A 12,540-nucleotide genomic window follows, 5' to 3' on the forward strand; every position below is an offset into this window, starting at 1 on the left:
ATGCATTGCATGCGTCTCATCCAATCAGTTACTGATGTTGTGTTTATGGAATGCAGTGGGCAAGCACAGTAAAGTACAAGTATTTTGCCGAGGTTTATTTTCATTTACAAAACCTTTTTCATCATCAAGTCTGGATAATGCACCAGTGTGTTAGGATTATTACACAAACAGCATGCGGGAATTTGTTATGTGGATCAATGACAGTAATGGGACTGGCAAAGCAGGATGCAGCTGCTCAGGTGAAATGCACAATTTAAAATATTGTTATTGTTTTTATGTATAGGACAAGCAACATGGATGATATTTTAAAAACAAAGTAATGTTAGGAGCCACAGTTTAATTTGGCACCCATTCTGTAGGTAAATGTGGACTTGTTTCAGTAGAAATGTAACTTAAATGCCAAGTTAACAAGCGATCCATCATCAAGCATTATTTGTTTTTTTTTTCAATAGAGTTCAGTGTTAATATTACTCACTTCTCTGCTGAAGTTTGCAGCTTCATTTTGGCTAGCACCCTTCAAGGAAAAGCCCCTCACGCTGTTCTTTTAGGTGAAGTGCTTCTCAGCAAATGCTCTCACTCTGCCCGGGACAATGCTGTAAAGCTACCCCGGCTGCAGGCGCCTCTGTCTGTAACGTAGCTCCGGCGGTGGTCACTTCCTCCTCCACACTGTTGTGTCTGATTCCACAGCGCCATATTTGGCCTCATAAATTGTAAGAGTTACAACACATCTCTCCTCCGACATTTTCAATGCCAAATGTCCACCACAAGTAATGAAATCTTCTGCATCTACAGCCCAGTGTGCTGCTGTACAGCTATCATTAGCTGTTTATACTTCATATTATTAACATGCTTATTGTATACACAGACCATCTCCATATACTATGTATCTGATGAAAATGAATAATTATCCCAGTCTGCCAAAAACAAAAGATTCTATCTTAAGATGTTAAACTGAGATAGGGTTACAGTCTCTATGCATTCACTTCAATTAGGAAAACCATCTCCTTGCTTTCAAACCTTCTGGCTTATTTTGGTCCTGGTGTAGAGGTTATTACATGTATGGGGAAGTAAAACAGACTGAGCCAGATTCACTCATTAACTGTTCCATCCACCATTTATACGCATCATTCAGTGTGGCCTTCAAAGCTGTTTTTCTCACCTCACACAGCATTAACAGCTTATTCACACCAGCCTTTTTATGAGTTCCATGAATAACACAGCAAGGCTGCATCTGATAAGTGCTTCTAACACTACTGAGGAAAAACTCTTTTTCCTCTGACAGAATTGCACAAATGATGTTGTGTCAGATTGCCTGCACTGACTTGTCTGCATGTTGGTGTATGGCCACAAAGTAGAAGAATACTGAGTGTCATTACATTCCAAATAAAACCCCACCTACTTAGAAACACAATATCTGTGTTGACAGTGTCTCGAAAATGTAGTTGTCGTGGTTCACCCTGCTGTGGGGACAGTGATGGGAGAGTTGTTCATGTGCTGGTGAGAGACACCAACATATGACACTTTAAAGTCAGTTGTAAGTCAGCATTGTATCCAATATCTACATTCTGTATATACCAGCTATGTATCAGCTTGTTTTCCTTCTTGTCCCTATAGATAATGTAATTAGTGTCTGGTAAGCCTGTGTGAGCTGGGCATCTTTTGGATGAATGGCACTTGAATGCAAATACTTCTTCATTCATTCATACTACTTCAAAGTAGGGAATTTATTTTTCCAGTTATTACAACTGCACATGGATGAACTGTTTCGGCAAATAATTCAATCAATTTTCTTCACAGACCATTTTAAAAATGGAGACATAATAAATGGATTAATATTAGAGTTGGCTGTCCGTAGTATTGTATATATGAGCTATATTTGTAACTTCTAGATGAATCCTCAGTCATAGACATACAAATGTATGTATATGTCACAGAAGAAATAATGAATTGTTGAGCTTTTTTAAGTATTCAATAAATACACGGATATTGACAGTCAAGTGACATCACCTGGGTATCTCTGTTTGGGCTTGGGGGACCACAAAATTATGACAGAGACACAAACTGAGGCAGTGGAGTTGGATGAAGTTGTTTACCAGGCAGGGTTGGTCTATCTGAAAGCTGCTATCAAGCTGCATCGTGTGTATTTTAGAATTCAGAACGTTTGGAGTTTGACATATAAAAGGGAGTAAAACTCAGGGTATCTTTGCATCTGCTGCTTTGTGATCATCTTGACCACAGATGAAATGACCTGTCCCTTACCTTTATGGAAGTGCAACACTACACTTATAGCACCCACCTGGATTTTAGACAGCACATTGCTTACACACCTTTTGAGTTAAGAGAGCCATCTTTTAGTTAAAGCAATCACAAAATAAAAAAAATACATATTGAAATTGAATAATTTGAAAATATAATTCCAGAGCTGCAATAATTAATCAGTTAGTCAATCACCAGAAACTATTTTTATAATTGAATAAGCCTTTTTTTAATCAAAAAATAAATGCCAACATTTCTCTGGTTCCAGCTTCTCCGGTGTGAGGAGTAGCTGCCTTTCTCTGTTTTATATATTTCTATTGTAAAATGAATATTTATGGGGTTTGGACTGTTGGTCGGAATTATACAAAATTATACATTTGATGACATCACCAAGGACATAGGGAAAATATGATGACCATTTTTCAGTATTTTCTATAGATTACATTATCATTAACATTATCTTTATTTGCAGCCCTAATTACAATTAAACATTGAAAAATCTCCAGGTTCCTTATGGAAATTGTTATTCACTCAAATTTAACAAACAAAATAAGTATTCATGTGTCTTTACTTTCTATTAACTTTTTACACAAACATATAAATATATGTTGTGAAACTCAATATCTGCTTCAGCCCAAAGGACACATTCATTTAAACATACACCACCTCCTACACACACTTCATCTCACACTGTCTGGTGTCTTACTCCATATAACTTCAGATAGCCTTATTTTTTTCCTCCTTAAATTTGCATTTAATTTCTGACTGATGATGTCACCTACTAATGAAAAAAATTGAATAAATTCTGTTTGATTTGACAGTTGACATCTTTTTTGTAGAGGATATAGATACATATACAAGCTCTGTGTTGCTTCATATTCAAAGCAGTTACGCTTAGTCAAATTAAATAGTTGATTGAAATATGCTACTAAAAATATAATGCAGAAGAGATTGCTGGGGCCCTGAGACATCAGAGACAGGAGTCCACAGCCACTCTGTGAAGATGTAATGCTCATTATAAAGAAAACCAACATTGGACAGCAGATTTCTCCTTCTTTGCACCATGAAAAGGAGGAAATAAGATACAAATGAGAGAAATAAGGAGACAAGTAAGGCCGTATTCAGATCAAATCGGTGGTGCGGCGAAAACGCCAGTCCTCCCATTCATTTGAATGGGGGTAGTGCATTTCAGTTTTGGGCTTTTTGGCTGTAGCAGCACTGCACCGGCCTGCAGGAGGAAAGTTGACCCAGAGTCAACTTTGGGAGAAACACAACCTGACGTCACTGCAGCTTAATGCTGCAGTGGCCAATCACAGCTGGAGATCAGACTGATCAGAGCTGTAAAACCGTGCCATGAGAGAGTACAAAGTCGTTACTAGGAGGAGGAGAGGACATTTCTCTTCGTTTGATAACGTTAAAAGTAAAGTTAGACTTTGCTGACAGCTTCCCGACTCATTTTAAAAAAGACGAGAAAAAGAGAGAGGTGAGAGCACCAGTTAGAGAAAGAGGGAGCAGCTGTGGTCGAGCGAGCTGGAGAGTGAATGAAGAGAGGGAGTGCTGGTAGCGAGAAAGCCAGTGAATCAGATCAATAAACGTTCTTTTCTGATTGTTTCACAGCGTTTACGTTCTAGAGCACAAACACGCCTACACCCCCACACCACTCAACCCTGCGGCGCACTGCCTGATTTGCTCTGAATATGGCCTAAGAGAATTAAATCAACCGATGGACGGATGAAACCTGTAGACAACTCCTTCTCAGCGGTACTTTGATCTAAATGCTAATATTAGGATGCTTCATTCATTTGTGGCCAACATGGCCAAAGAAAATAGGATTGCAATTTCTTCAAGTGTGGAGACAATTACAATCTTAAACCTGCAGTGCAGAACTTTTACATATAAATTAATCTCCTTTACATTCAAGCCCAGATGACTTCACCACATGCTGATTAAGCCTATCAGCGCCAGATAAATCTCTCTGTATTTCACAGTATACAGAGTTTTTAAATCTCATGTCAGGAGGGACATTCCCGCGCTGGCTATTTTAATGTGCACCCAGAGACTTCTGCTGGCCTAGCCAGCTAACTTCCAGTTAGCCCTCTGTTAACTTGTAACTAAGCAATTAGTTCCAACACAGGGCAAAAACGCACTCTAATGCATCTACTCCTGCTGCATGCGCTTCCTGACAATACATCAGCTTAATATCTGAAGAGTGCTAGCTTGCTAGCTAGTGTTAGCTTGCTAGCTACGTGGCAGGGATAGACAGAACAAAGAATCTTCATGCTGTACAGTCAACTGCCCCAGCTTCTCCTCGTAACCACAGATGATGTTTTGTCAAGAAACACAAATTAATAGTGCAGATAAGTGTACAGAGTCTTTGTTCAGTCTGTCCCTCTAGTAGATGTGATCATTAGATTTGATGTACAGTAGCCAGAGCCAGCTAGCCACCTGGAGTCATGACAGTCTCATAAACTGCAACAGGGGCGTTTGTAGTGCAACCACTGATGTTACAGGTATGTAGTGACTCAACTAATGTAGCCAGCTATCATCTACAGTACTTTTCGACTGGAAACTTTGTTGCACACATTTTTTTACGTGAAAACAAATTTCATATCAATGAGTCAATTTATTGCCCAGCCCTAATTCATTATGAGGGGAACATGAATGTCTGTGCAAAGTTTCACAGGAATCCATCCAATAGTTGTCGGACCATTTGACTCTGAATCACAGTGCTGGACCTTTCTACTGACCCCACGTTGCCATCCGCAGAGCCACAACACCACTGTGGCTAAAAGAGGAATCCTAGAATACAAAAGGCTGAGAAGCCATTTGAAGCCATGCATTAGTGTGTGTTCAGTCAGTGATGGCTCATCAACCAGCTACTAATGACTTCTGCTGTTTGTTGTCCACATTGCTGTAGGAAAAAAAACATGTCCAGCATGCAACGGCTACTTGATGGCCTTTTAATAGACACGCACATTAGCCAAATGGAATATCTCTCTCTACAGCCTCTTCCTATCTATCCTTTATTTTCTCTCAGGCTGATTATAGGCACTTAGGATTTTTACTCTCCATCCATTTTGCTCACTTTCTCTTTCTTTCTTTCCATCTCTGTATTTCCCTGTCAGAAGATTTGAAGGATGAAGTCAGTTACAGCACTACCCATTCATTTACTCTGTTGCTGCATGTGTTTTTCAGTATTCATTTATGATAAGCCCTTGTTTTTCCTTATGTCGTGCTTTCCACTCTATACACAAGCAGCCTCCTATGTGTTTGGTTAATTACTTTTCCATTTGTATTTTTTACATGTGCTCTCTCTCTCTTCCATCCATCAGCCTCTTCCTGGTATCTGCATGGAGATTAGATGAACATTCTTTTTTTATTATTATTCTGCAACTGCAAGAATGTTCCTCTGCAGGGGAAGGCAGACAGCTTATCAATCTGTTTTGGTTTAATGTACTCAGTAGACTCTCAAAACAGCCTCCCAGGGATGTGTGTGCCTGTCTGTATATTCATATTCTGTATAGAGAGGAAAGTGTGTAGCTGGAGCTCAGCACTGTCAGTTCAGTCACATGTTGGAGGAAATGGTGTATGTGCTACAAGATAATATATAACATAGGTCTAGTTGTTTTTAGACATTTTGATGCGTGTGTGTGTGTGTGTGTGTGTGTGTGTGTGTGTGTGTGTGTGTGTGTGTACAATCCATGGAAGGGGTACAACCCTGTTTTGCTGAAGGGACCTGGACCCCCTGAGACACTGACACTGTTCCTGTGAAACTCCTGTTTTAGTTAACTTTTTGCTGCCATTGCTGATAATCCAAACTCCAAACATTCAGTCCTCACTCACTAGATACTAAATACTTTGCCATTTTGTCTATTAGTGTTAAGCTACTTTTGATGAAACACAACACTCTATTACAACTCAAATGACATAATCCCACTCTTTCCTGGTTTGAATGTAACAATAAAGAGTAACACACTCACTCCAAAGCCACAGTTTTAATTTTAATTAAAATGGACAATTTTTCTATCCAAGTCAGATCTTCTGAAGATTACTCTTTACTCTATTTCATTATTCTTTTTCCATTGGTGCTGTCTTATAACAGCCATGCATCTATGTGATGTGCATATAATTACACCCTTCTGTGTAAGCTTTTAATGTAAAACACCTGCAGGTTTTATTGACAGTAGCTTAACACTGATGAAAAAAAATTGCAAAGTAAAACTAGATTCATTATTGAATGAATATTTATACATATCCTGAATATTTATCCTGTTATCAAACAAGTTGAGTCCGGTCTAACGGATTTGGTCTTTGAAAACAGAAATGATGTCCGTGTTTATTTGCATATAGAGCGGGGAAGTGACATCTGGTCACAAGTGGTCACTCACGACGCATGTGGAGATGGTATAATGCCAGATGTAAACAGATGAACTTAGAGCTGTCCACTTGTGATCAAGATGCATGTTAATACCAGGTGTAAACAGGGCCTAAGTCCCAGCTATAGGTCATCTGCAGGCATCTGTTTGCAAAAAAATATTCAGGTGGAAATAAAACCCTTATACTTCTGTTACTCAATGCCACTAGCACTTAGAGTTATTCTGACTATTGGGGAAAAACTTCAGAGTATTACCTTTGAAAAGACACCAAAACCATGCATGTACTCCTAATGGTTCAAGAACAGCTTTCAGTTTACTTCAGGTATGTCTTGGCTACTTTTACAGGAATTTAAAAGGATTGTTCTGAAAAGCCCCAGCTGTTATTTGAATAACTTGGTCATTACTTGATACAGTCCATCTTATCTGAGAATTTTCTCACTACCTCACAAGTTGTATTCTTCTCACAGTGCAAAAAGCATTCAGATAACAGCACACCATACTTCCCACTAAGATCCAGAATAATAGTTACTAGTAGCAAGTTGGAATGTTTTGAACTTTGGGTCAAAGTTAAGCTCTCTTATTGTGAGAGTAACAGCACCTAGAGTAGAATATTAGATGAAGAGCGCAGGAAGACTCTGGCCCCTCTACAGCCGGCAGAGCATGAGAGAGAAATGTCATCCTTCACAGAAAGGGATTTTTCTAATAGGCATGTAAAAAGTCTAATAACCGCTTGTGTATCTGCTAACATGGAGGAAGAACCTCCTTAACTTTGGCTAATGCTCTCCTCCTCTCCCTCTTTTGGTCTGCTGAAGTTCAACACCATCTGTCAGCTTCATAAGCATTTTAAAAAGAGAATGAATATTTGACTATATCTATCAGTTATTCAGTTTATGTGTACATGACAGTTTGTTGGAGTTGTGAACATTTTAACCAAGTATTGCTATAAGATTTGACCATATTTGACCACACTAAAGAATGCTCCAAACTACCCTAAATTCTCATTTAGTCACTTAGGCCGAGTGTCAAATAATACCTGGGGGCGTAGCCAACACAAACGAATAAAAAGCAGTTACTAATAAAGGCCAGGAATTACCTGTAGCCTACTACTACAACAGCTCACATGTTAAATTTGGTATAATGTACATTTCCACAGCACTAATTCCATCAGTAACACAGAGACATCATATACTTTATTTCATTTGAACAGAAACAATATTTTCATACTATCAGTTTATTCCAGTCATTACTTCTTAGCCATATTTATTATCAATGTTAAGCTGCCGTCAACAAAGCTCAACATGTCCTAACATTTTTCCAGATTAAAAGCCTACCTATAAAGGGAGGACTGCAAGACTTTTAATGTGAAAATACTCAAAGAGCAAGAGTTTCATTCATGGTAGTTCAACATCCTTCAGTGGGAAAAGGCAAAGTGGAACACCTGACTGCATTTATTACCACCACTACAGCTATCTAGGCCTGCAAATACATATTTTTTTTTATTTGGTTATTATTTTAAATACCCAGTTAATCATTTATTCTTTGTAGTCTATTAGTTCATTATAAAATGTCAGGAAATAGTGAAAATGCCTGTCACAGAGGAGTCCTCTTCCAATTTATCATCAAGATTGTTGCTGATTAATTTTCTGTAAACTGGCTTAGTGATAATTCAACTAATTGTGTTCTTTCATTAATTCAGCAAGAGCATTGATTTTAAAGGAGTATTCCACCCAGTTTTACACATGAAGATCAGTTTACTTGTCATAAGTCCTAATCAGCCTGTGAAAACAGTTGTATAACGTCTTCTGTAGCTCTAGAGGAGCTTTGTCGAGTTTAACCAAATATCTGCATTACAGAGTATATGGCATTTCATCCATTTCAAAACCAGAGTGCACATAAAAAACAGGCACGTGCATATGATACAAGTGCACAGAACAGTATCCACAAGCAGAAAAGCATCTTCATAAAAGAGCATTTCTGCTCCACATGCACAAATGTGGTCCTGTGAGTACAGGCCTAAGACCAGCGCAACTGCTCAACACTCGCTAACTTGTCAAATTAACTTTTGAGACTTTGGAGGCAGGGATGGAATACACAGACTGCTTCTTTGATTGATTAGAATACTGACCATGACCATTGATTGGCTGTTTGGTTTGATCACTTGCACAGTCAAAGACAGGCAGATGCTTGAGAGAACAAAGGGGAACATAAATAATGATATTTAGCAGCTGATTCCCTTTTTTTTTACCACTTACACTTATGAAAAAGTGTTAGACATCGTAGCAAAAGCCTTAACACTGTTTAAACCCACTGTCAGATTTGTGAAACCTTTATTTTGCCTATGAAAACAGAAGAAAGGGAGATTTCACTGCTATTTCTCCACCCAGACCACATTAGACCAGGTCTAGATCAAAAACCACTGTACTTAGACCTGTTAAATCTGGACTAGATTACCAAGGAGACTCTAGAGACTCATTAAAACACAGTTTCAGATTTGTGAAACCTGACAATGTCACTGCTTTTTCCCCATCCAGACCACATTAGACAGTTTAAAAAATGTACCTTTTAAACATATAGTGTGGTTGTATTTCAAAAGGCTTTTCTACCTTTGTTTTTAAATGAGAAAGAGAAGCTCTACATGGCCATAACCAATGAAATGGAGTGTCATGAAATCATGCTGTGAATTTCTATCTGCAAGATCAGTGAAATCTACCTTTTTTGTGTTTTATTATAATAAAGGTTTCACAAATCTGAAACTGTGTTTTAATGACTCTCTGGATTATCCTTAGTAATCTAGTCCAGTGTTTTTTGATCTAGACCTGGTCTAATGTGGTTTGGATGGAGAAATATCAGTGAAATCACTATTTTTTCTGTGTTCATAAGCAAAATAACAGTCATTCTACAATAACTATTTAATCAGCCTAACTGTATTGCTGCCACTGAAGACACTAAGTAGACCTTTTTTTGTGCATCTGGTTGAAGTATGCGTGTAACCTTCTGTTTGTTTCAAGATGTGTCAGGGGAGAGCAGTCAGAGTGGAGCCCAGTTCCAAGGTCGTCCCAGTGAGGTCTGGTCCCAGTGGCAGAACCAGCATCACTCCCAGCAGGCCGGGGAGCAGCACACACACCCCAACCCCAGCCAGACTGAAGTCTTCCAGGTAACACACTCTCACACTAAGGCTGTGCTGCTTTTGGACTCCTCTGTGTGTCAGTGTCTTCCAGCTGCTGGCTGCTGACCAGTCTACACAGAGAGTGTGTTTGATATGTGTGATAAGAGGTGTGTGTCCTCAGCACACCCCAGACCTCTGACCCCCCCCTCCACCCCCCTCCCCCCTTGTGTCTCTGCAGGATATGTTACCCATGGCTGGAGATCCCACACAGGGAACAGCCAACTACAACATTGAGGACTTCGCTGACCTCGGCATGTTCCCACCCTTCTCTGAGTAACCCCTCCCCCCTCTCCGTCCCCCCACCCTGTTGGTCTGCCCTGGCCACCATAGACAGTGGAGGAACTGGACTGATATTTGCATTTCATCTCTTATGTTCTGTCTCATGTTTCTATATTGCTGGATCACCAACACACAGCTGATGTGCAGCACTGTGAATGTCTGGGTGCACTTGTCATTCACGCACACATACAAACACACACACACACACAATCCATTCATGTTCAGGCTCCAAGGCCTGCAGTATGTATCTGTGAACATACACATACCTCATTGCTGCAAGAGGAATCCTGCTGTCAGATGGAAGCTACATCAGTCAACATGTATCAGCTGTTTGTCTTCACAGTGATGGACATTGTCTCAAGCTCTGAACAAACGCAGACGAAGTTAAAAGTGTAGTCTGTGATGTTCAAGTCACTGAAATTGTCGAGATAAGAATCCAGAGTGAAGCTCTGTACAGTCAGTGTCAGTATGACTAGAGGAGGTCAGTCATGTCATCATAGCTGTAATTGTAAAGGACTAGTACCAGTGTTATACAGTATTATATAGATTTTACTTTTCAGATTTGACTGGATTAAGTTAACTCCAGTTTCTGGAACACACACTGCACTAAATCTTACCTAAATATTCCTGTTGACTGAACAGGAAATATGTTTTCAGATGATTTAACATTTAAATCTCAGTGATGGTGCTGATTTAGAGCTGACGTGGAGTTCTGCACAGTATCACATTTCATTTAACTATAAAGAGACGGTAACACAGCATCAATTAGTCATTACTTAACTGTTGAGGAATTTAGGCCTCAGCTACTTCAGAGAAGTTGCCCAAAGTTGTCAAAGATCTTGCTCAACTGTGATTGGAGCACTGAGGAGAAAACATTGGCTGGCCCTGTGCACATTGAAACTTGCTGGTATTTTTCAAATGAAAAGATCCTGAGAGAGTTCATGTACATGTGCACATTTTACTGGAGGCCTACGGAGACTAGAATGAATGAGCTGAACTGAGTGTGAGCATCACATCATCACATCCTGCTGTATGTCTCACTACAGTAACTGTTCCGTACAGTTCCGTACAGTAACTGTTGGTGTTTAGATGTGCGCACCGACAGTCCTCGACCTCCAAGCATGATTACTTTATATCGTAGTATTGTCATACATGGTCACCCAGTTTGTACAGTGATGTGGCAATAACCCACACTGGGTCACATGTTTGACCTGCTGGTGTCATCAGTCAGAAGGCTGGTGTGGCTCACATGTGTCAGTACATAATGTCACAGTGACTGCTCTAGTGTTATTAGAGGATGTATATTTATTTCACAATGACTGAGACAAAATAATGTGGACACACACTCTTCAGCTGAATCATAAAGCTGTGTATGCATAGTTCTGCTGTGTGTGCAAACAGATTTTTTGTATCTTTCTTTATGCATCAGGCCTTGGTGTCAGTCTAGACAGGACGTCATTTATATCACAGTACAGTAGGAAATGACCAATCTCCTCTGGTAATAACTGCAGTGATTGGAAAGAGAATCATGCTGATGGAAATGCCAAGAAATCCCAACACTATCTGTTAGGGCTGTGCGATATGACAATATATATATATACATATTGTGTGATGATAGAAAAACGTCTGTCGTTATTATACTATATTGTTTATTTCAGTGTCGCAAATCAAACTCTTTACGGCAATATTTTTCGTCACTTGGAGTCTGTCCATCTTTTGTATGGATTACATCAATAAATTACTCTTCTGGGCTTTTTACTCGCAAAGCTTTTATTGCACTGACATTAAAGTAACAAGTGTAGTTGTCAACTCGAGTACTTCACCTGGTTCACTGTCAGAGTAGCGACCATAAATGACAGCAAAACGCAGTAGAGTCTATGTTTATTTATTTGTAATCTATCTACTAAAGGAATGACTCTCTGTCTGTATGTCCTTTGCGTATCTCTTGAACTGTTTATCCGATTGACTCCACACTTGGCGGGTGTATGGCTGGGGAACAAAGGGAGTGCCATGTCGAATTTGGTGCAATTTGGACACACGCCATGATAAATATTAATAAATTTAAACTCTAAATAAACAAACCATCAGCCGCTCTGCTCTGCAGCAGCAGGGCGGGGCCTCTGGGCTTTGCTACTGCATCTCATGATCTGAGCTGTACAACCCTGCCATTAGAGTGAGGAGGGCATGACATTCTTCGTTTAATAGCGTTAAAAGTTTGGGTTTTTTGCAGGTTTCCCAACTTATTTTTTTAAGAGAGAGAGATGGCGGGCGAACTGAGAGACAGTGCTAGAAAGTTTTCTCTGAGAGAGAGAAAGCCTGTGAATCGTTATTTCCTGATTGTTTCACGGCAGTTATGTTCTAAAGCACAACAACCATCAAACACTCAACAGGTGATTTACTGTGAAGACAGATGCTCTTTTGGTGCAATTTGGACACGCAACACATTTAATATTAATAAAAATT

The 12,540-nt window shown here is 39.5% G+C and overlaps 1 protein-coding gene across 2 annotated transcripts in view; it reads left to right on the forward strand.

Moving 5' to 3' along the window:
• arnt2 (aryl-hydrocarbon receptor nuclear translocator 2) overlaps nt 1-12,324 on the forward strand; it is a 95,653-nt gene extending 83,329 nt beyond the window's left edge. For both annotated transcript variants that reach the window (XM_042395326.1, XM_042395407.1), the window contains 2 exons: nt 9,641-9,786; nt 9,977-12,324. In XM_042395326.1, the coding sequence (XP_042251260.1) occupies nt 9,641-9,786; nt 9,977-10,075 (245 nt within the window). In that variant the 3' untranslated portion in view covers nt 10,076-12,324. The remainder of the gene's footprint in view (nt 1-9,640; nt 9,787-9,976) is intronic.
• Nucleotides 12,325-12,540: the final 216 nt, after the last annotated feature.

Source organism: Thunnus maccoyii, chromosome 1, assembly GCF_910596095.1.
Source record: "Thunnus maccoyii chromosome 1, fThuMac1.1, whole genome shotgun sequence".
NCBI lineage: Eukaryota > Metazoa > Chordata > Actinopteri > Scombriformes > Scombridae > Thunnus > Thunnus maccoyii.